This window comes from Chiloscyllium plagiosum, chromosome 15 (genome assembly GCF_004010195.1).
Source record: "Chiloscyllium plagiosum isolate BGI_BamShark_2017 chromosome 15, ASM401019v2, whole genome shotgun sequence".
Lineage (NCBI taxonomy): Eukaryota > Metazoa > Chordata > Chondrichthyes > Orectolobiformes > Hemiscylliidae > Chiloscyllium > Chiloscyllium plagiosum.
Window position 1 is genome coordinate 26926049 of NC_057724.1, and position 21465 is coordinate 26947513.

General features: G+C 39.8%; 1 protein-coding gene across 4 annotated transcripts in view; it reads right to left on the reverse strand.

Annotated features, from left to right (window-relative positions):
• Positions 1-21465, reverse strand: part of dacha (dachshund a) — a 391212-nt gene that overhangs the window by 31207 nt on the left and 338540 nt on the right. For all 4 annotated transcript variants that reach the window (XM_043704519.1, XM_043704520.1, XM_043704518.1 and 1 more), the window contains exons 7-8: positions 9190-9335; positions 4989-5136 (exon numbers count right to left, since the gene is read on the reverse strand). In XM_043704519.1, coding sequence (XP_043560454.1) covers positions 4989-5136; positions 9190-9335 — 294 coding nt within the window. The remainder of the gene's footprint in view (positions 1-4988; positions 5137-9189; positions 9336-21465) is intronic.

Below are 21465 nucleotides of genomic sequence, written 5' to 3' on the forward strand. Positions count from 1 at the left end.
GGAGGGGAGGGAAATATATCCCTGGTGGTGGGGTCCGTTTGGAGGTGGCGGAAATGACGACGGATGATACGATGTATATGGAGGTTGGTGGGGTGGTAGGTGAGGACCAGTGGGGTTCTGTCCTGGTGGTAATTGGAGGGGCGGGACTCTTTGACCATGCTTTTGATTATTTCACCTGATATCTCTTTTTTTTTGTGGCTGTGTCACAATCTGTTTGATGATGATTATATGAAACACCTTAGGGCCACTTTTTATTCACAGGTATGATTATAAGGTAAGTTATATGAAATGCACCTGCATTGCTTCCTGCAAAGCTATGCAATTGCTATAAGCTAGTGCTAGAAGGAGCCCTGGTAATATTGTAATTATATCATTAGACATAGAAAATCTTGTAACTAGTTATACAAAGCTATTGAAAATAGTTACAGCTGATTTAGGAACATAGAAATATATAAAATATGGCAGACCAAATCAACCTCTTCTATTACTTGGGTTTCAGATGGTTGAGTTTATTATTATACAATGCATCTCTCATCAAAAATAGATCTATATTGTTAATGAATAAACTGATCCCAGATTGAATAAGGTGACAATAGCTCTGCATTTATGAATTGCAGGTGAGGGGTAAATGCTGTCAAAACTGTAACTGGGAGTTGAAGGTATTCTAACAGTTTAAATACCAGTCTGCAATGTCAGTAACAGACAGAAGCTGCTGGTGTTTAAATTGTAAATTAGTGTTTGCCTATAAACAGCACCCAGAAGGTGACAACATTCCTAACTGGTACATTTAGACTTCCCTTTACCTCTATACATGTAACAGAAAGTGCAGGGTTCTTTTGATGCTGAACAGTAGCACAAGTTTAAACAGCTGTTTGGCAAACTATCAAAACCACATGTGCTTCTTTCCTCCCCTAACAGTGTACCTGTAGTATTTTAGACTGTGCACATACTTCTCTCCACAAAGCGAGAGAGCCATGCCATAAATTGGAGACTTCTGAGTTGACATCACACCTTACCAGATATATTTGTACAAAGACTATTTACTTTTTGGCTGATAGTGAATGATGTAGAATGGTCCAAAACTTGTCTAGGTGTTTATTCTTTACACCAGTTGAGCCAGATGGCCTATTATGCTGCTGCAAATTTTGTGACAAAGTTTAAAAATTAGACATGTGAACTTCAAAAGTCATAAAAATGCAAAAAGATTTCAGGAGACTTGTACTTTGAATAATGTAATTTGAATTTACATAGATTTGAATTTACATAGATGACTTTACATAGGGGACCAAGTATAATGTGTCAAAGTTCACAGATGACACTAAGATGAGTGGTAGAACAAAGTGCACAGAATGTTTGCAGAGGGATACAGATAGGTTAGGTGAGTGGGCAAGGGTGTGGCAGATGGAACGCAATGTTGGTAATTGTGAGGTCAGCCATTTTGGCAGGAATAACAGCAAAATGGACTATTATTTAAATATGGTGCAAAATTGCAGTGTGTTGCTGTGCAGAGGCACCTGGGTGTCCTTCTGCATGAATCACAAAAAGTTGGTTTGCAGATGCAACAGGTAATTAAGAAGGCAAATGGAAAATTATCCTTCATTGCTAGAGGGACAGGGTTCAAAAATAAGGAGGTTACGCTACAGCTGTATAGGGTGCTGGTGAGGCCACAGCTGCAGTACTGTACACAGTTTTCAAATCCGTACTTGAGAAAGAATGTACTAGGACTGGAGGGTGTGCAGAGGAGGTTTAATTGATTTGATTCTAGAGTTGAGTAGGTTGGCTTATGAGGAGAGATTGCGTAGATTGGGACTGTTGAAATTTATTGGAATTTAGAAGAATGAGGAGGGATCTTATAGAAACATGTAAAATTATGAAGGGAATAGATTGGGTTCCTTACAGTGCGGAAGCAGGTCCTTTGGCCCAACAAGTCCACACCAACCTTCCGAAAAGTAACCCAGATTGACCCATTCCCCTACCCTATATTTACCCCTGACTAATGCACCTAACACTATGGGCAATTTAGCATGGCCAATTCACCTGACCTGCACATCTTTGGATTGTGGGAGGAAACCAGGAAACCCACGCAAACATGGGGAGAATGTGCAAACTCCACAAGTCGGTCATCCGAGGCCGGAATTGAATCCAGCTCCCTGGCGCTGTGAGGCAGCAGTGCTAACCACTGTGCTACTGTGCCACCCTAAGAAAGAAGCAGGGAGGTTGTTTCTCCTGGTGGATGAAACTACAATTGGGGGCATGCCTACAAAATAAGGTGGGTTGGGATTTAGGACTGAGTTGAGGAGAAACTGCTTCATCCAAAGGGTTGTGTATCTGTGGAATTCCCTGCTTTGTGAAGCAGTTGAGGCTACCTCATTGAATGCTTTTAAGGCCAAGATAGATTTTTGAACAGTAAAAGAACTTAAAGGTTATGGTGAGCAGGTGGGTAAGTGGAGCTGAGTTCATGGAAAGAGCAGCCATGATCTTATTGAATGGTGGAATGGACTTGTGGGTCCCTGTGGCCCAATCCTGCTCCTATTTCTTACATTTTTATGAATCGCGTTTCTTAGATCTCAAATGACAGGAACATCAATATTATGAAATGGAACAGCTGGAGTGCTATTTGTTGGTTGTAAACTATTGTTTTTATCTCGGCATGTTGCGGTGGAGAATATACTATTGCTTAAACATATAAATAAAACTTTAGTTTGGCATGTTTATTTGGATAGAAATTTGTATGAATAACAGAAAATGCACCACAGTTTGCATGCAACTAATTAAATCAAAACAAAACATTAAATTTAATGAAGAAAAATTATATATGTGTATCTAGATAAAACTGGCAGTGGACTGATTCCATTTTGGTTTTCCACAACACGACAATGGAATTGACATTCTAGTGACAGAGTGTTGGTGGAACAATGCAGTATATAGCAAATGAGAACTTCCAACCAAAATTTGCTACCTGTTGAGTCTACAGTATCAGCACAATGTGGGGCCAATTCGAAGGAAGAAAGTCAGATAGTAATTCTTAACTCTTCCCACATTGTAATGGTCACCCAAAAGTAATTAAGACTTGTAAGTAATAAGTAGGCTGATTCATTTAGTGTCTTTAATTTAGCTATGGTGTGTAATGTGAGGGGACCTTTAAATGGAAAAATAAAACTTTTTTCTTAAAACAGTTAGTCGTTGGACAATGTCATGAATATAGCAAGGATTTGGAGATGAAACTGGTGAAGTCCTCCTAATAGCTGTAGACTATAAAGTGGTACGTAATTGGAGTCAAAGTACCTAAATGAGCAGGAACTGACATTGACCTCACCTTGATGGGCTAATGTTGTCCATAATTGGAGTGGCCAAAATATTTGCTGTTTCTAGGCGTTGAATTGAAACCACCGAGGGTTTCAATAACAACAAATCCAGTCTTTCACATCCCCGCTCACCACTCACTGACCTGATTCACAGGCTGCCTCCCAAACACTCACCTACCACATTCCTGGAACAGCAACATGGCCAGGCAGGAATACAAGAGGATGATCATCATCAAGCATCATCATTTGGTTTCTGACTCTGAGCCGCCAGCTCAGATACTGACATTATTTTCAAGGATAGAGCTGAGGCAGATTTTACATGTACTCAGTCACTTTTTATTGAATGGCTTGCAGCCAGAACAGGGAGAAAAGGTCTCTACAGATCCAGCTCACCTACAGTACACTGCTGATCAGTAATAGAGGGAAGAAATAAAGATTTGCAATACTTTAGTGCCTTTTGTGATCATAATATTAAATAGCATTTTGTAATGTAGTGCCTACTGTAATAAGGTAGGAGGCACTACAACAAAATGATTTGCATAAAAGAAGTTCCCACAAACAGTAATGTGATAATGATCAGAAATTATTTTTTGATGTTGACTGGAATATAAATATTGACCAGAACTGTGGCTGAATCATACTGGTGCCTATTTCCCATACTCTTCAAAATCATATTGTGGGATTTTTGCATCCAGCATAGAGCACGGGTGAGGCTTTGATTAAATGCCTCATGCATCAGTACTGCTGCAGGTATTACTTTTTGATTTTTGTGTTCCACTCCTGTAGGTTTAAAGGGAGAGTGCTACTAACTGAGCAATAAGAGACCTTTTAGGGAGGGGAAAGGATACTATAAAATGGGGAATAGAGGCTGTGTTGACTTCTACCATGAACCAATCTTGGATGATGTGTTGGAAAATTTGAATTGGTTGAATTAACTTGTTCCTCCTCTCGTTTCTTGTTCTGGATACATGGAGAAAGGGAGGTGCAGTGACCTACTGAGGGAAAGTGTTGTGTAAAACATACAAGACCTCAACTGGATAGGACACACTCTGCTAAATATTTCAAATTTTCTCCAGAGTGAGGAACCAATAGAAATATTGTGGGAATATCCTAATGGTCTGGTTGATGAAATTGCATATGGTAGCACAGCCCTCATTGCTTAACATCCAAGTGTGACTAGATTACACATCTTAGCCATAAACCAGGGTGACTGAACAGTTTCTATTGTCTAGAAACACTGGATTAATGTGGTTACAGAAATACTGGTGGTACGGTGGACTGATACAGAATAAAGGCTTTGTGGTTGCTGCCAGGATACCAAATATTAACCAATGACCAAAACCTGCTGCAGAAACAAAATCTTTTTATTTATTCCAAGGAATCTTCCCCCTCCCATAACTTGGGGTTTGGCACCTCTGTTGACTATTTATGCGAGTGACCTTGTAGTTTGCCACCTTTTACCTTCATCATCATCAATGTCACTCTCTGGAATCCATTGTCAGGTTCTTTGTGCTGTAATGCATTTGTCCATAAGGGCCTTATCCCCTATTGAGTTGGAAGCCTCTTCATCTTACGCATCCATTATTATCTTTGTATCTGAAGTGTCATCAAGCCAAGTCTAACTTGTGCAGAGCATTAAGCTGTTATCGTTTTTTTAATCTGCTTCATTTTAACGAGACCTACCTCTATTGTGCTGTTCTGCTGTGAGTTGCCGCTCTAAGGTTTCTCTCATTTCTCTCTCCCTGAAAAGCTCCAGTTTGAGTTCTTTCTTTTCCTGTTGTATCTGCTTTTCTTGCACACGTGCATTGTCTACAGCCACCTTCAGCAGGCCCTATACAATCACAGAACAGTGCTGAAGTTAGAGCAACAAATTCCCAGTAACACAATTCAGATCCTTATTATAAGTTTGGAAAAAGAAATGTTTGTTTTTGCATATTTTTATAATCTTCCAACTCTTATCTAACACTCTATGAAATATTCCACCAAAAATACAGCCCGGTGCATTACTCAACTTGGAACAGTCAAAATTTTTGAGGAAGGAAGAAAAATTACCAATAATGTTCACCTCTGATCAGATCTATTGGAGTTAATAAGTGTCAATCATTTTCAGTCTGAACTTACGCAAAACAACAAATGTTTTGCATCTCTGGCCTTCTGAGACAAATTGGACAGTTTTCAAAGTTTGGGAATCTTGAAGGTTTTTGCAGTGTGTCTGGCCAAGGAACAGATCGCTATTATTATAGGAAGTACAAACTGTGGGTTTATTAAGTGCTGAGTAATTTTCTTAGGTGAAAATGACCAATGTGCAAAGACACAGGGCACTTTCCTGAACTGGGAAAAGAAGTTTAAGTTTGGTCCAGAAGCAATGTAAAGTTACAACTTAGATAAACAAATGCCTTGTGGTGGCTAAGTTTATTTTACTTGATAATAGTTTAATTATTTGTCAAAAATCCTCACTGAGAAAAGGCTGCAGTAAGAAAAGCGGAATTAAATGTAGGATAACAGGAGGAAGAGGTTTGAACAGTAGTTTTTAGGTAATTAAAAGCAAGAAGAGAAATGGCAAAGATTTCAATGAGTTCATAGTTACTGATAACAGCCAACATATACAGGGCACAGGGAGCAGGTAGAATAAATTAGCATAAATACATTTAGGGGAATGTAATGTGACACACAGCTGGTGGTGATGGCTGAAAGAGTAACATGAGCGAATGTCACTTGAAAGAATGTTAAAGATTTATAAATCAATTGGTTAAGAAGTAGAATTTTTTTTTGCAAAGAGGAGAAAGCTGTCTATATGCATCTTTTGAATATAGGAAGGAATATTGTGAAGGGGTTCAGAGAACTTTTATGCAAATGCCGTTGATGCAGTATTGAAGAAATTGAGCTATTGGGATTAAGACATATTGAAATTTTGCAAAATAAGTTTCAAAAGAACACTTTCTACAAACTATTAATCAAGGAAACAACCTATTGAACATGCAACCTTGCAAATAGACTTTTTTCTAATATCATATTTAAATTGGATTTGCCACCCAAAACTAGGTTGGGGTTTGTAAATATTATCTAAATGTATTTTTTAATTTAAAATCAAAGTGTTTAATTAGACTGAGCTCATGCCAATGTTATTTATTATGCAACACATGAGATGTTGAATGGCTAATGATATAATTAATCATTATTAACTACAATTTTCCATATTTGTTGCATCACTGCTTCCTGTGATTAGGTCTGCCTTTTTTGATAGGAAGAAGGGATTATATTCAAGCCTGTTCCATAACTAAAGCAAGATCCCAGCGGACTGCTCAATCAGTATTGCACTGTGGAAAGTTGTTGGAAGTCTGTTAAGCTAAATGCAATCTCTAAAGGACTGCAATTTGTGATCATTTGGGACATGATTATGGGCCAGTCTGATTAAATGACTCTCTTTCAGCCAGGACAATTTGATGTCCCTAAATCTTATTAAGCAAATCTCTTAGTTGTTATCTTTCTTTAAAACCAGAAATTAGTCTATCAGTCATCCGTGAGTTATGCAAAAACATATCACATCTATCTTTTTATTGAGAACTTGTTAAGCCTGGTCACACTTGGATTGCTTCACCGATGCTCTAAAGTTACAGAAAATAGCATTTCATCTGTATTTAAAATTGCCTTTACAAACTTCCACAGTAATTTTATTTAATTTTGCATAATACTTTCCCACTTCTTGTACAAGTGAATTAGCTGAGTGTCAAGACTCTTCACACTGATGCCAATTTTGTGCCCTGAATTTAAATCAGCAGTAACATGTCCTAACCGATAATCAATGTGTCTCATTCTCTTTTTTTTCCCTTGTGTCTTCAATAAAGTAGAACATTTTGCCAGGGATTGCCTGTTTATAATGCATATGTTGCTCATGACAAATCAACAATCGAATTCATAATGAAAGTTTAGGGAATTAATCAAAATATACAGTTGCTAAACCACAGAAGTGGGATTGATTCAGCACTCCCCTTAAACAGGAGGAAGAACAAGGATGTTAGCAAACAACAGCATTGAGAAGAGAGAAAACATTGAAAACCAGGATGGAGAAGCCAAAACCAATGAATTAAAATAAACTGGGAAACTTAACAGAAATGTGCAAGTGTTTCAGGGTCTAAAGTGGTTCCTGGAACTGATCACCAATCTGCACGTGTAGGAGAATGATATATGAATACAAGTTCATTCCTTATCTAAAAGATAGTGGATGCCCAATAACCGTTAAATGCATTTCACTTCAGGGTTTACTGCAGAAGGAGGGACACAAGAGATATGCATATTCTTCTTTTAGATTTTTAAGCATAAATGAAAAAGAAATGGAATTCCCATCAAAAATTTACAGGTTGATCATGTGTTCATCAAGGACAAACAATGCTGTATTGAAACTAGGAATATAACAGAGCAGAATGAAACTAATCAGGGTATATTAAGGTTTCCTTCAAAAAAATAAATCAACTTCATTTCATTTTGGAGGTCAGTCAGTTGAAGTCATTGCTTTATTTTCCATTTCACTCTGGGTTTTTATAACAGACAATGGCTAAATTTATAGACAAATTTACAAACATTGCAGGAATCAGCTTTACTGTAAAATTATTACATTTTGATTCCCATGAGCTTTAAAATTTTCAGTAGGGGAAATTGCAGAAGTCCCTGTTTTGGACAGCAACTGTATACTTCTGGATTGCAGTCTGCAACTTTAACGACACACTGATTTATCAAAATTCTGTCATCAGCTACAATATAATATTGCATACTCAAGGTAATCAATTTTTTAAAGTGCACTTTAAAGTATTTAGATAACAACATCAATAATATGTTGTACATATTAATTCTATTTTCACCTTTTTCTTCTGTAGATGAATTTGTTTCTTCTGTACAATTTGCAGCCAATTAATCCCTTGCAGAAATGCTAAGCCCGCCCATCAATCCCTCCATCAAGGGGAATGAAGTTTATTTCTGTCTACCCTATTTATGGCCCTCATAATTTTACACATATCAAACACATTCCCACTGCTCCTCAATCAATCAGTCTCCTCTGCTCTAATGAAAATAACCCTAAGTCTATCTTCGGATTCCAGAACTGCAGGTGATAGCTATTGGCCTAACCAACATGTTATACAGCTACACCATAACCTCCCTGTTTTTAATCTCCATGTGCCTCCATACTTCCAAGTTCAAAGGCACTTGGTGTCAGCTCGAGGGACACCCCTCAACATTAGAAGGGGAAGGGTAGAGGGGACTCCTGAGAACCACCTCTATGCCTTTGTAATGGACCCTGTGGGAACCCCACTCCTCCCCACTTCCACTCGCCTGTGCCATCAACGATCATGGGTCTTTGGATGATGTTATACTGGGAACAGACAACCTGCACCAGCGTCCCACCAATGGCACTGCTCAGCAATGAAGAATGGCCAACCTCTGACCAACAGCTCTTGTTAAGTGGGCCCTGGGGGTCCTTGATCCTTGGGGACACAATCACTTTGGTCAGTGCCCGAATAGCACTTAATCCAGGTGATTCTTCCCAAAAGAGGTGATGTGGGGCCTCCAACACCTCCAATATGCATATATCTTTCAACCCAAAATTGATTAAGCACAAGTTATCACCCTTAGCTCAGTGTCCATTTTGTTTGCATTTACTGTGAAGCACTATACAATCTTGCTATAAATACAAGAAATATTTCCTCTTTTAACATCAGGCATTTTAAATTCACAATTATGGATGTCCCCACCTTCTGCATCTGCCCAGTTGAGTTTTCCTCCCATAATTTGAATGCAATGGGATCGATGTGCATTTCAATGTTTAGAAAACCATTATATCACAATAAACACACAGTAATGTCCTTAGCTTTTTGATGCTATTTAAGTTTACCTGAATATTGGTTAGCAGTGTTTCTATTGAAGATAGTCCATCAGCGAATAAAAATGGAGCAGGAAATCCAGGTGGCAAGGCTTGCCCAGCCATGTGAAACTTTTCAATGCTGGTTCTGATGGCAGGCATCATGAGCTGAGTCTCATCTACACAGCATAGAAATGAAATCATTAAGTAATGAAAGGATTCACAATACAAAACAGTATAATTCTAGAGCATGAAATCCATGTGGAGCAGCAGGCATTTGTAACTAGAATGATGCAGCTAAGAAATGGCACATTTGCGCAAAGAGATCAAAATGTTGAAATCACCATTGTATACCTTTGCATTCCTTTAGCTCCTTTCAATTACTTGATTATTTATGAACTTATAACCAGTGTTTTGAAGCTGATGAGTTGACTGGGTAAAGAAGTTACTGAGAAAGAACATAGATCTATGACATCAAAGACACAACAGTACAACAAACAAATGTCAGAATGTGTAACTGAATTTATATTCTTAATATGTGGGATATGTGTATCCTGCAAAATATTAAAACACCAGTGTGCAAACATTGTTTTAATGACCAGTTTAGCCACCTTGCTTTAGAAAAAACATCACCAATCATTGGAAAATGCCTAAACATTCTTGAATAGAAGTATAGCTCCTGCTGCATGAGCTCCCAATTAATTATTGTATATTTTAAAAGCATAAATTGATATGGTATTGTCTAAATTTTAATTTCCCTAAATCTCTTGAAGATTCAATGTTTAGCTATGACACACAATGTTATTTCCCATTTATTACTCCATAATTAGACTTCTGATTCCTAATTTCATGTTAAAAAAACACCCCTTGGTCTGTAAAAAATAAACCTTCTATCATTTTATTCATAGCATTACCTTTGATTCACAGATAAAATTTAACAAAGCATAGTTTTTGAAAGTCCTGCCATTCACTTCTCTCTGCCCTCTGTGTTCATTGAGGAAAAACCTGAGGCCACAAAATAGATGTAGGTGTCATAAATACAGGCAAATTAAACTCTCTTTTTTCAAACTGGTTTGGGGAATACTATTCTAGTCATACAGTCATAGAGGTGTACAGCATGGAAACCCTTCGGTCCAACCTGTTCATGCCGACCAGATATCCCAACCCAATCTAGTCCCACCTGCCAGCACCTGGCCCAAATCCCTCCAAACCCTTCCTATTTCATATATCCTTCCAAATGCCTCTTAAATGTTGCAATTGTACCAGCCTCCACCACATTCTCTGGCAGCTCATTCCTCTGCGTGAAAAAGTTGCCCCTTAGGTCTCTTTTATATCTTTCCCCTCTCACCCTAAACCTATGCCCTCTAATTCTGGACTCCCTGACCCCAGAGAAAAGACTTTGTCTATTTATCCTATCCATGTCCCTCATAATTTTATAAATCTCTATAAGGTCAGCCTCCGATGCTCCAGGGAAAACAGCCTCAACCTGTTCAGCCTCTCCCTATTGCTCAAATCCTCCAACACTGGCAACATCCTTGTAAATCTAAATCAGCTCTAACTAACATACAGAATGCCTGTTTCAAGGCATTGTAATGCTAAGTAATATCTTCACCATAAATTACATCTAAATCTATGGATATTACAACATATCTTTCCTTATCCCATTAGCTCAATAACTGACCATTTGTCTGTAAAGCAGAAGACTAGTTGCTTGAATCTTTTGACACTGTCCAAACTTTGTCTCCTGACTGAAGAGTTTCACCATCAGAGCAAGTTAAATCACTCTTCCAGGCAGTTCACCAAACAATATTAGGAATGTCCAAGGTCTAACCTGTCTTGTTTCCTAACTCAAAGCATGATCTATGATCAGAAGTCTCAAAAGTAACTTTAAAAAACGAGAACAAAATGCATTTCTAACTCTGAATAAATAATTTCCCAGTTTTCTGATTGCAATGCTAAATTGAGTGTTTTTTATACTGACCACGGTTAATGGCTTACACTGTTTTTGCAATGGTTCAAGTTCAATGATCAATAAAGTTTGAGCTGTATCTATTTCAATACTTCTTTCCCACAAGCAAAAAGCGTTGGTTTATCCATCTCCAATCCAACAATTCAGTGAGATAAAGTCACCCATGTTTCGCCTGGTATCTAGAGATTGCTTGTCATCCTTTTATTAAATGTCTTCCTGTTGTTTAAAACTTCATTTTTTATGTTTGGTTTCAGTCATTGAAAATATCTGAAAAGTTGCCAGGAAATCTGTCTCCACAGTGCTAGGGCCTGAACCGGTATAGCTGTTTTTCAATCTACAGCTGTCACTGCTGAAATAATTCATTGCAAAACAGCCTGAAAACGGAAATGTAAAACAAATACGGATGATAAGATATAAGGTCATATAAATTTTGTGGGCTGCATGTCTGCACTGTTGCATGATTTTCCAGCAAATGTCAATAGTTGCATCTAGGATTCATTTCAAAGCATTTAAGACAATTTCCCTTTTACTGACTAAGTGTAACAGTGGACATGTTGATGTTGACTAACTCCCTGCTCCCACTGGATCACGCACCACTCTTGGTAATCAGCTTAAGAACTGATTAGTGAGTTCTTGATGCCAACAGTGGCATTTCAGCTTGAGGCTAGCAGCTTCCTCATTCTAAAATCGATTGGTTGCGTTATCCTCTCCAAGAAATGGATGCTGGGCCAGTGACTCACTTGCTTCCCTCAGAGTGGAGGTAACAGCGAGGGAGGTGTTGGAGTCATGAACAGGGTGGTGGCTTTTAGCAGTCACCTTCCTCTCTCCCCCAACCCCCCCCCAACTGCCCCCAATTCACAAACTGAGTAGGTAGGTCACCCTGGTCACGCCAAACAGGTAACCAGCACTATTCTTCCCTGCTGGGAACGCAGGTAACTGAAGAACTGATGAGTCAAAGCCCTTAAATGGTCAATTAACTGACCACTTAGAAGATGTAATTGCTTTCAAGTCAGGAGTCCCCCTTTTGAATATTCTCTTTCAGTGCTGGTGAGAATGTGAAATGAGAATTTCTCCACGACCAACTCACCAAACTGTTTCTCATTCTCACCACTTCTCTCCCCATCTCCTGGGGAGAAAAATTCCATTCTATTACATTTCCATTTCAAAATTCTATTCTATTTGAAGAGAACGGCACGTGTGCCTTAGAACTTTTTTAAAAATCTGTGTATCTCTCTGCCATTTTCTGGTGATATTTTAGAATGCTCTTATCATAAATGACCAACTTTGCCTCTTGCCTCCTCCTTCTCCATGGGTCCTGACTGCCAGCAACATAGTTTTTGAAAAAAAACAATTGCTTAAATGTCTAAATTATCTCAGTCTGCTTCAATGATAATTCAGTTTCCAATAATTTACTTTTCTCATGTGGGCAAAAATTTCATACCTTTTGGTGAACAGGGAGTATTTATGCAAGCAGGAAGGAATTTTTTTGTACTTTTTTTGTAATCAGTCTGTTCGGTGATGTTATGACACACATCTGAAGTAGGTGGGACATGAACCCAGGCTTCCTAACTCAAAAGTAGCATCACTACAATTGTGAACACAACAGCTTTTTGGCCATGAAAGAACATAACAGCTTTCCCGCTTCTGCATGTTCAGGCCAATGGGAGGGGGTGGGAGGTCTTCAGTTAACAGGTGAAACACCCACCACCCCCATTACCAACTTTAAATTCCGTACATCACGATGCAGCTACGCCAAAGTTGTTCCATAAAGTTAGCAAGGGTAGTCTGTTCAATGGGAACTAGCCAGCCTTTCCTGTAAACTGACTGAACGTTTTAATCATCAGCCCTGCAAACAGTAGAAATGTCACAAGACATCAGCTGGAAAATGAAAGCAAAACAATCTGTGAAAACCTCCTCCTCATTTAAAATGGTCAATTGTGATTAGAAAATGAGAAAGCCTTCACTCTACCTGATTGTCATTTCACATCTTTTGGAAGTGTGGCTTCAGGTCATTCCATCTCCATGGTTACAACTGAAGAAATGTCGGAAATTCAAGAAGGAATCGACCATTCTATCCTTCATGCCTACTCCACCATTTAATAAGATCATGACTGATCGGATTGTGGTCTCGATTCAACTTCCCTGACTTCTCCCCCATAAGCCTTTACCCTCAACCTGGATAAATTTAATGACCCTGTTTTCTGGGGAAGAGAATTCCATAGAATTCCAAGAAAATTCTCCACTTGTGAGACATCTTATTTTTAAACTAATCTCATCAAGGGGAAACTTCCTGGTATCCACTCTAATGAGTCCTCTTAGGATTGCAGATGCATTACCAAGAACACCTCTCATCCTTTTAAACTCCAATGGGTACAAGCCCAACCTGCATAACTTTTCTCACACAAACTAACCGCATCATCCTAAGCATCAGTCAAGTGAACTTTTTCAGACCAGCTTCTACCATTACATTCTAATGCAAAGTTTTTCCAAATAAGGCAGCCAAATTGTTCACAGTTCTCCAGATATGGTCTCGCCAAAGTTTTCTGTAGAGGTGCAGTAAAACTTTCCTACTTTTACTTCCCATTCACATTGTAATAAACACCACCATCCCATTTGCCTTCCCAATCACCACCTGTACCTGCTCGTTAACATTTTGTGATTCTTGTAAGAGGGTTAATGCTAATTCTGCCTGATGCCGTTGTACTCTTATTATCCTGCTACAGCCTTTTGAATGAATTTTACCAATTTCTATTGTCTGATGTTAGGCTAGTTGGCCTGTAGTTTCCTGCTGCTTATCTCTCTCATTTCTTGAGGAAAGTAATGTTAGCTATTTTCTTCAGAATCCAAAGAATTTTAGAAGATGATAACCAACACTTCTAAATCATCTCGTCAGTCACTTCTTTTAAAAGCTTGAGATGTAGGCCATCTTATGTTCTTAGCAAGGTATGCGGACCTGGATGTTTTCTAGGCACCTTTTCCATGGTGACCATTGACATTTAAGTTCTTCCCTCACATTTGCCTCCTAGTTTTCAAGTATCCCTGGGATATTATCCATGTCTTCTACAGTGAAGACTGACACACTCTGCCTGTTCAATTTTTGCATTATTTCCAGAATTTCTTGCATTGCATTTACTTCATTGCAAATCAATGTAAATCTGTGCCTCTTGTTCTTGAAATTTTTGTGAGCTGGAGCAATTGTTTGCTGTCTACTCTGTCCAGACCCCTCATGATTTTGGAAACCTCAATCAATCTTCTTAGCCAACTTCTCTCCAAGAACAGCAATCCCAACTTCTTAAATTTTAATGGAAGTGACCTAATCGCTGGAACCATTCTTGTAAATCTCTTCACTTTCTCTCTCCAATGCATTCTCATTGCCCTAAATAGTGGCCCAGACCTGTACACAGTATTCCAGCTGAGGTCTTAACCATTGTCATATGTGGGTTCAGCATAATCTTGCTCTTGTAATCTCTGCCCTTACTTTTGATTAAAGCACCTGGGAAGCTGTTAGGTTTACTAACCGCGCTCTATACTTGCCCTGCCATCTTTTTATAACCCATATACATATTGTCTTTCTGCTCCTGTAGCTCCTTTACAGTGATACCCATTTTATTTCAATAGTAGGATGACAAGGTAGAAAATAATAATCAAGTAGTGTGAACATCTATAAAGAAATTATACAGTGAGGGATAACCCGAGAGAGATTTATTTGGATAAGACTGCTTTCACAAGTAAATGAAATAAATTACAGATTATTTCTCCCAGCACTTTCGGATTCCATCTGATTTAAATATGGGATTTAACTTGCACAATGACCATTTAAATATAGGTGTTCCTAATTATGGAAATTATAATTGGTAACCTGTTCTTCTAGAACTACACCAATATTATTCCGGTTACATTATAACTGGGTTATGAATAGTAAAATGGAAGGAAAACTGAGCCTAAGCAGGAATTTATATTTACACCATGTATTGTAAAATAACAACATTGAGTGGATTAAGTTTGGGATTTTTGTTTGTTTTTTGGTTTGGTGTTTGTCAGTCAGTGAGGATTGATGTTGGTACCAATACCCAATGAAGATGTAACAGCTGTTTTGATGCTGATTTTTAGATAATGTGGCTGAGAATAAGAATTCTATGGAGGAAGAATGAAGAAAACTACTTACACAAAGTTTTTTTTAATACTCAGTACTACCAGGGGTTGAAGTTTTGCCATGTCCTTTTCAATTAGTACAGGCTGAGCAGGTTAGGAGTGTGAAAAGCTATTTAGGTTCCACACAGCAGCCGTTACTGAGAGGGCTGATTGCTTGTCTTGAGAGAAAAATCTGTGACTTGTGCCAAACCCGTCCACTTTTCCAGAAGGAAATGAACAATCATAGGAGCTGCAGACTTAGCACATAAGGCTGGGTAAACCTTAACTGCCTTGATGTTGACCTGAACCTAATGCTGGAGGCCATGAGGGAGAGAGGAAAGCTCTTCCTCCTCCTGCAGTGTTGCTGCAAAAGGCCATTGCAATGTGCAGTAGGGATCTTTTCTACTTCACTGCCATCTTCCTCCAGCTCAAGTTTGTCAACCTTGTCTTCTGAACATACTCAATCTGTATGAGCTGTCTTCTTCCAGGTTCACTCATCTAGGGAGCACCATGATGTAGAGAGTACAGCAGGCCGCCAACGGAATGGAAACTCTTGCAGTTGGAAAGCACCATCTGACTGGTCCTGGCATCACAATCCCACCTTCAGAAGCCCGACGACTGACTTGTTCAGTAGCTCTCCAGTGAGCAGACTGTATCAGTCACATTGCACTTGTGCCTTTTTCTGAGGTTCACAGGATAGCTCTTGTCCCCAAGGATGCATTTTTGAGATTGACAGTGAAGGTTTGGAGCATTCTGGACTGGTAACTCCAATTTTAGCAGTAAATGTGTTTGACTCCCAGTGCCTTCCTGCCCTGTATCTATCTGCTACATTAGGTTCTGCCCCTCCTGTGTTGCCCTTTAATGCCACATGGTCCAAACTCCAACTCGTTACAACAGCTGAAGCTTCTGTTCTGGATAAAGTGGCTGCTTCAGTGTCCCTCATAGCCTTATTCTCCTACTCTTGATGCCCCTGTGATGCCAGATTGTTGCTGAACCCTTTATATCTTTAGAGCTCAAAGTGCTGAATGCCCATTGTCCCTTCAATCTGTGCAATGCCAAAGTCACCCCCTTACCAAACATCCAGTCCCCCTTTACCACACTAATCAGGAGCCAGGGTGACACGCTGAGGCAGTCATGAAGTGGTTACCCATTTTGTACCTGCCTCCCTTCAGTCGGTTAGCTTTTGTGTTTGTGCTTTTGGTGGGGGACAGCATAACAGGGAAAGCCATAGTGGTCAGGTCTCTGGCACTGAGCCTGGTTCTGTGGCTTAGGAGGGAAGGGGGAAAATTAGAAAAGCACTGCTGGTAGGAGACTCAATAATGAGAGGAATGATCAGAAGATACTATGGTCATGAATGGGACTCCCAGAAGGTTTGTTTCCTCCCAGGTGCTAGGGTCTGATCTAGTCTACAAGATTCTGAAGGGGGAGGGTGAACAGCCAAAAGTTGTGATGCACATTGGCACCGATGACATAGCTAGGAAAAGGGATGAGGATCCAAAAAGTGATTTCAGGGAGTTAGGTTGGAAGCTAAAAAGCAGGACGAGCAGAGTAGTAATCTCAAGATTACTACCAGTGCCATGAGCTAGTGAGGCGAGGAACAGGGTGCATAACAGCACAACATGTGGCTACAGGGCTGGTGCAGGAGGGAGGGCTTCAAATACGAAGATCATTCTGGGGAAGGTGGGACCTGGAGATGAAGGATGGGTTGCACTTAAACTGGAGGGGCACCAATGTCCTGGATGAGCAATTTGCTGGAGCATGTCAGGAGGGTTTAAACTAGTTTGGCAAGGAGATAGGAACCAGAGCTACAGAGTTGTTGAACGGTCAGAAATAGAATGCAGAAAGTCTGTCAGGAAAGATGCACAGTTGATAGGGCAAAGGGATGAGTCAAAGTGTGCCTGTTTCAATGCAAGGAGTGTCAGGCATAAGAGTGATGAATTTAGAGCATGGATCAGCACTTGTGACTATGATGTTGTGGCCATAACCGAGACATGGATTTCACGGGGGCAGGAATGATTGCTGGTTGTTCCAGGGTTTAGATTTTTTATACCCCACTCCGGTTCTTTTTAAAAGAGGTGGGGGAGTAGCATTGTTAATTAGAGAGTGCATCACAGCTGCAGAAAAGGAGGTTGTTGAGGACGGTTTGTCTACTGAGTCATTATGGATTGAAGTCAGTAACTGGAAAGGAGCAGTCACTTTATTGGGTGTTTTCTATTGACCCCCCCCCCCCCCCAATAGCACCAAAGAGACAGAAGAACAGTTTGGACAGTAGATCTTGGAAAGGTGCAGATGTAACGGAGTTGTTGTTATGGGTGACTTCAACTCCCCAATATTGATTGGAACCTCCTTAGTGCTGATGGTCTGGATGGAGCCGATTTTGTCAGGAGTGTCTAGGAAGGAGTCCTGACACAATCTGTAGATAGACCGCCTGGAGGGAGGCCATGTTGGATTTGGGGCTTGGCAACGAGCCAGGCCAGGTGTCAGATCTCTCAGTGGGAGAGCATTTTGGTGACAGGGCCTCAACTACCTCACCTTTACCATAGCAATGGAGAGGGATAGGAACAAGCAGTGTAGGAAGGTATTTAATTGCGGGAGAGGAAATTATACTGCTATTAGACAGGAGCTGTGGAGTGTAAATTGGGAATAACTGTTCCACGGGAAGTGCACAACAGAAATGTGGGGGCTGTTAAGGAGCAGTTGTTGCGTGTGTTGGATAACTTTGTCCCACTGTGACAGGCAAGGAACAGTAAGGTGAAGGAAGTGAGGAATGAGATTGCTGTGCCTCTGGCGATGATCTTTGCATCCTCACTCTCTATGGGAGTAGTACCGGATGACTGGAGGGAGGTGAATGTAGTTCCTCTGTTCAAGAAAGGGAATGGAGAAATCCCTGCGAATTTCAGACCAGCTAGGCTTACATCTGTGTTAAGCAAAGTACTGGAAAGGATTCTGAGAGATAGGATTTATGACTATTTGGAAAAACATAGTTTGATTAAAGATGGTCAGCATGGCTTTGTGAGGGGCAGGCCATGCTTCGCAAACCTTATTGAGTTCTTTCAGGATGTGACGAGACAAGTTGACAAAGGTCGAGCAGTGGATTTGGTGTATGTGGATTTCAGTAAAGCATTTGATAAGGTTCCCCATGGTAGGCTCATTCAGGTATGGGATACAGGGAGACTTGGCTGTCTGGATACAGAATTGGCTGGCCAAAAGAAGACAGCGAGTGATAGTTGATGGAAAGTATTGCACCTGGAGGTCGGTGACCAGCGGTGTCCCACAGGGATCTGTTTTTGGGCCTCTGTTCTTTGAAGTTTTCATAAATGACTTGGATGAAGATGTGGAATGGTGGGTGAGTAACTTTGCTGATAACACAAAGGTCGGTGGTGTTGTAGATGGTGTTGAGGGCTATTAGAGGCCATTGACAACAAGACATTGACAGGATGCAGAGCTCAGCTGAGAAGTGACAAATGGAGTTCAACCAGGATAAAAGCAAAGTGATTCATTTTTGAAGGTCAATTTTGAATGCTGAATACAGGGTTAAAGACAGGATTCATAGCAGTGTGGAGGAACAGCGGGATCTTGGGGTCCTCAAAGTTGCCACACCGGTTGACAGGGTTGTTAAGTAGACATATGGTGCTTTGGATTTCATTAATAGGGAAATTGAGTTTAAGAGCTGTGAGGTTTTGCTGCAGCTCTATAAAACCCTGGTTAAAGCACACTTGGAATACTGTGTCTAGTCCTGGTCGCCTCATTATTGGAAGGATGTAGATGCTGTGAAAAGGATGCAGAGGAGATTTACCAGGATGCTGCCTGGATTAGAGGGCATTTCTTATGGACAGAGATTGAGTGAGCTAGGGCTTTTCACACTGGAGAGAAGGAGGAAGGGAGGTAACTTGATTGAGGTGTATAAGGTAATGAAAAGCACAGATAGAGTAGATAGCCAGATATTTTTGCCCAGGGCAGAAATGGTTGTCATGAGGGGTCATAATTTTAAGGTGATTGGAGGAAGGTATAGGGGAGATGTCAGAGGTTGGTTCTTTCTGAGAGAGTGGTGGGTGCATGGAATGCACTGCCAGCAGTGGTAGTACAGTCAGATACATTAGGGATATTTTAAGTGACTGCTGGATGTGCACATGGATGGCAGTAAATTGAGGGGTGTGTAAGTTAGGTTGATATTAGATTAAGATTAATGCTCGGCACAATATCGTGGGCCAATGGGCCTATACTGTGCTGCACTCTTCTATGTAACCTGTCTGGCCACTTTTTTTTTAACAGAAAGCAAAAATTACAGCCTTACAAATTCAATCAGTTGCTGGTTAGCTCAGTTGGCAAGACAGCTAATGTATGGCTTGGAATAATATGAGCATCGTAGGTTCAATTCCTGCTCCAGCTGAGGTAGATGTAGAAAACTTGCTTTGTGCTCTGCCCCAGGTTTGATGCAGAATGATTCCTTTTAAGCTGTGTAATGTCTGCCCTCTGTCAGAGCTGGTGATTTACTGCTGATATAAAGACTGGCATCCTTAAATTATCCTGGTGCCATTTCAGATTTTGAGTGATGCTAAAAAAAAATCAGACCTCAAGTTCCAACTCCGCTTTCCGGTATCTGCTGCCTACATCTGGTAAGAGTAGTAATTGCCTACTAACTTTAGAAGGGAGAAGAGATGAGAACATAAACTAGGATGACCACAATACTCCAACATATTCTTAAATGATCCTATTATCTTGTCTCTATTGCTTTTTTTGTCCTGGAGCAACTATGGAATTTCTAGTGGTGTTGGTCTCAGCCGTGTTTTCCCTGTTGTATCAAAAGATTAATAGTTATTTAGTGTTCTACAACAACAAACTAATTCCTGTAATATTTATACATAATGTGTTTACAACTGCAAATCACTAAAGTGGTTAAACAAATGTTTAGAATTTTAGATTTCCTTTCTGGGCAAGCTTTGAAATCTCTATCAAGGCTGATTCCACTGTCAAATAAAAAGAAGTTTTGGTATTTCTAGATGTGAAAATAGGTAATCTTTTCCAGGTTATAGTTTTCATCATGCAGCAGAATGGAACATGGGGCATTCTTACTACTTTATAACAGCACCAAAGAATGTGACCTGTGTGGCTGAACTGAAAAAACACATACTTTTTTGAGAGTGACAAACAGTACACTTTAAATGTATTCAATGAGATGGTTGATTCTTTTTTTTTGTTTTCCAATGCTAATTCTATTCACAATTTTAAGATTTGCAGCACAGTGTAATTACTTCTCCTCCACCTCTAACCCAGTCTATATTGGTCTTTAACTGCCATTTAAACTGAATTGATATTTTCATGCACCCAGCCCATCCCCCGTTCCCTAGTCAGCATCCCATCAGCACAGGGAAATAAATAGAAGTGTGAAAATAACTGAGGTATGATTCATTCTCATAATCTGCCCGTGGAGAAGCAGGAGGAGATCACACACTAGATTGAGCTTCTAGAAGAAGACAAATAGGACAGGTATGGCACTAAGGGTGGGAATTAGGATGACAGTAGCAGAGGTTACATCGATTTTCAATGATAAGATAACCTCTTGCTCTCTCCTACCTATTATTTATTGACTACCTATCGCATAAGAGAGAGGTTTTAGATGTGTTCTTAATGACATCATCTGGTTTCAAATTTCTTTCAATGTAATTATTTAATTGTTGTTTTTCCCTTTTCTTTGTCAATCTGATTGGAAAAGATTTTAAAATATTTAAAATATTTGAAACGTCTTGAATTGTCTGCTATCGAACTTCCAGAAACTGCTTTTCGGACAAAGGAGGCGGACTGCAGGTCTGGATCCCAACGGTGAGATTTTAAAGCACATCTGTGATTATTTTGGGTCATAACTTCCAATTTCAGTCATTAACAAGTATTTCTGGTGCAGGGCCTCATTTTTGTAATGTGTTCTCTTGACCTTTCACTCCTTATGCACGATTTTCCGCAGCCGTTTACTGGTTTGATCCATGATGATAACAATGAGGCCCTCAAAAATAACCAACAATTTTTTTTCGGTACTTCTATAATTGAATCAATGTGCAAAATGATCACAGTATTTTAATGACCGATTTGTCTGTCTCAAAAAACATTTTCAGACTCTTGCCTTAGGCCAATATGGCCTGTTAAAGTGATTTGACTTGTGTACACCTATTTTGGGATTAATTTCAAACAGCATATGGATGACCAGCCATTACATT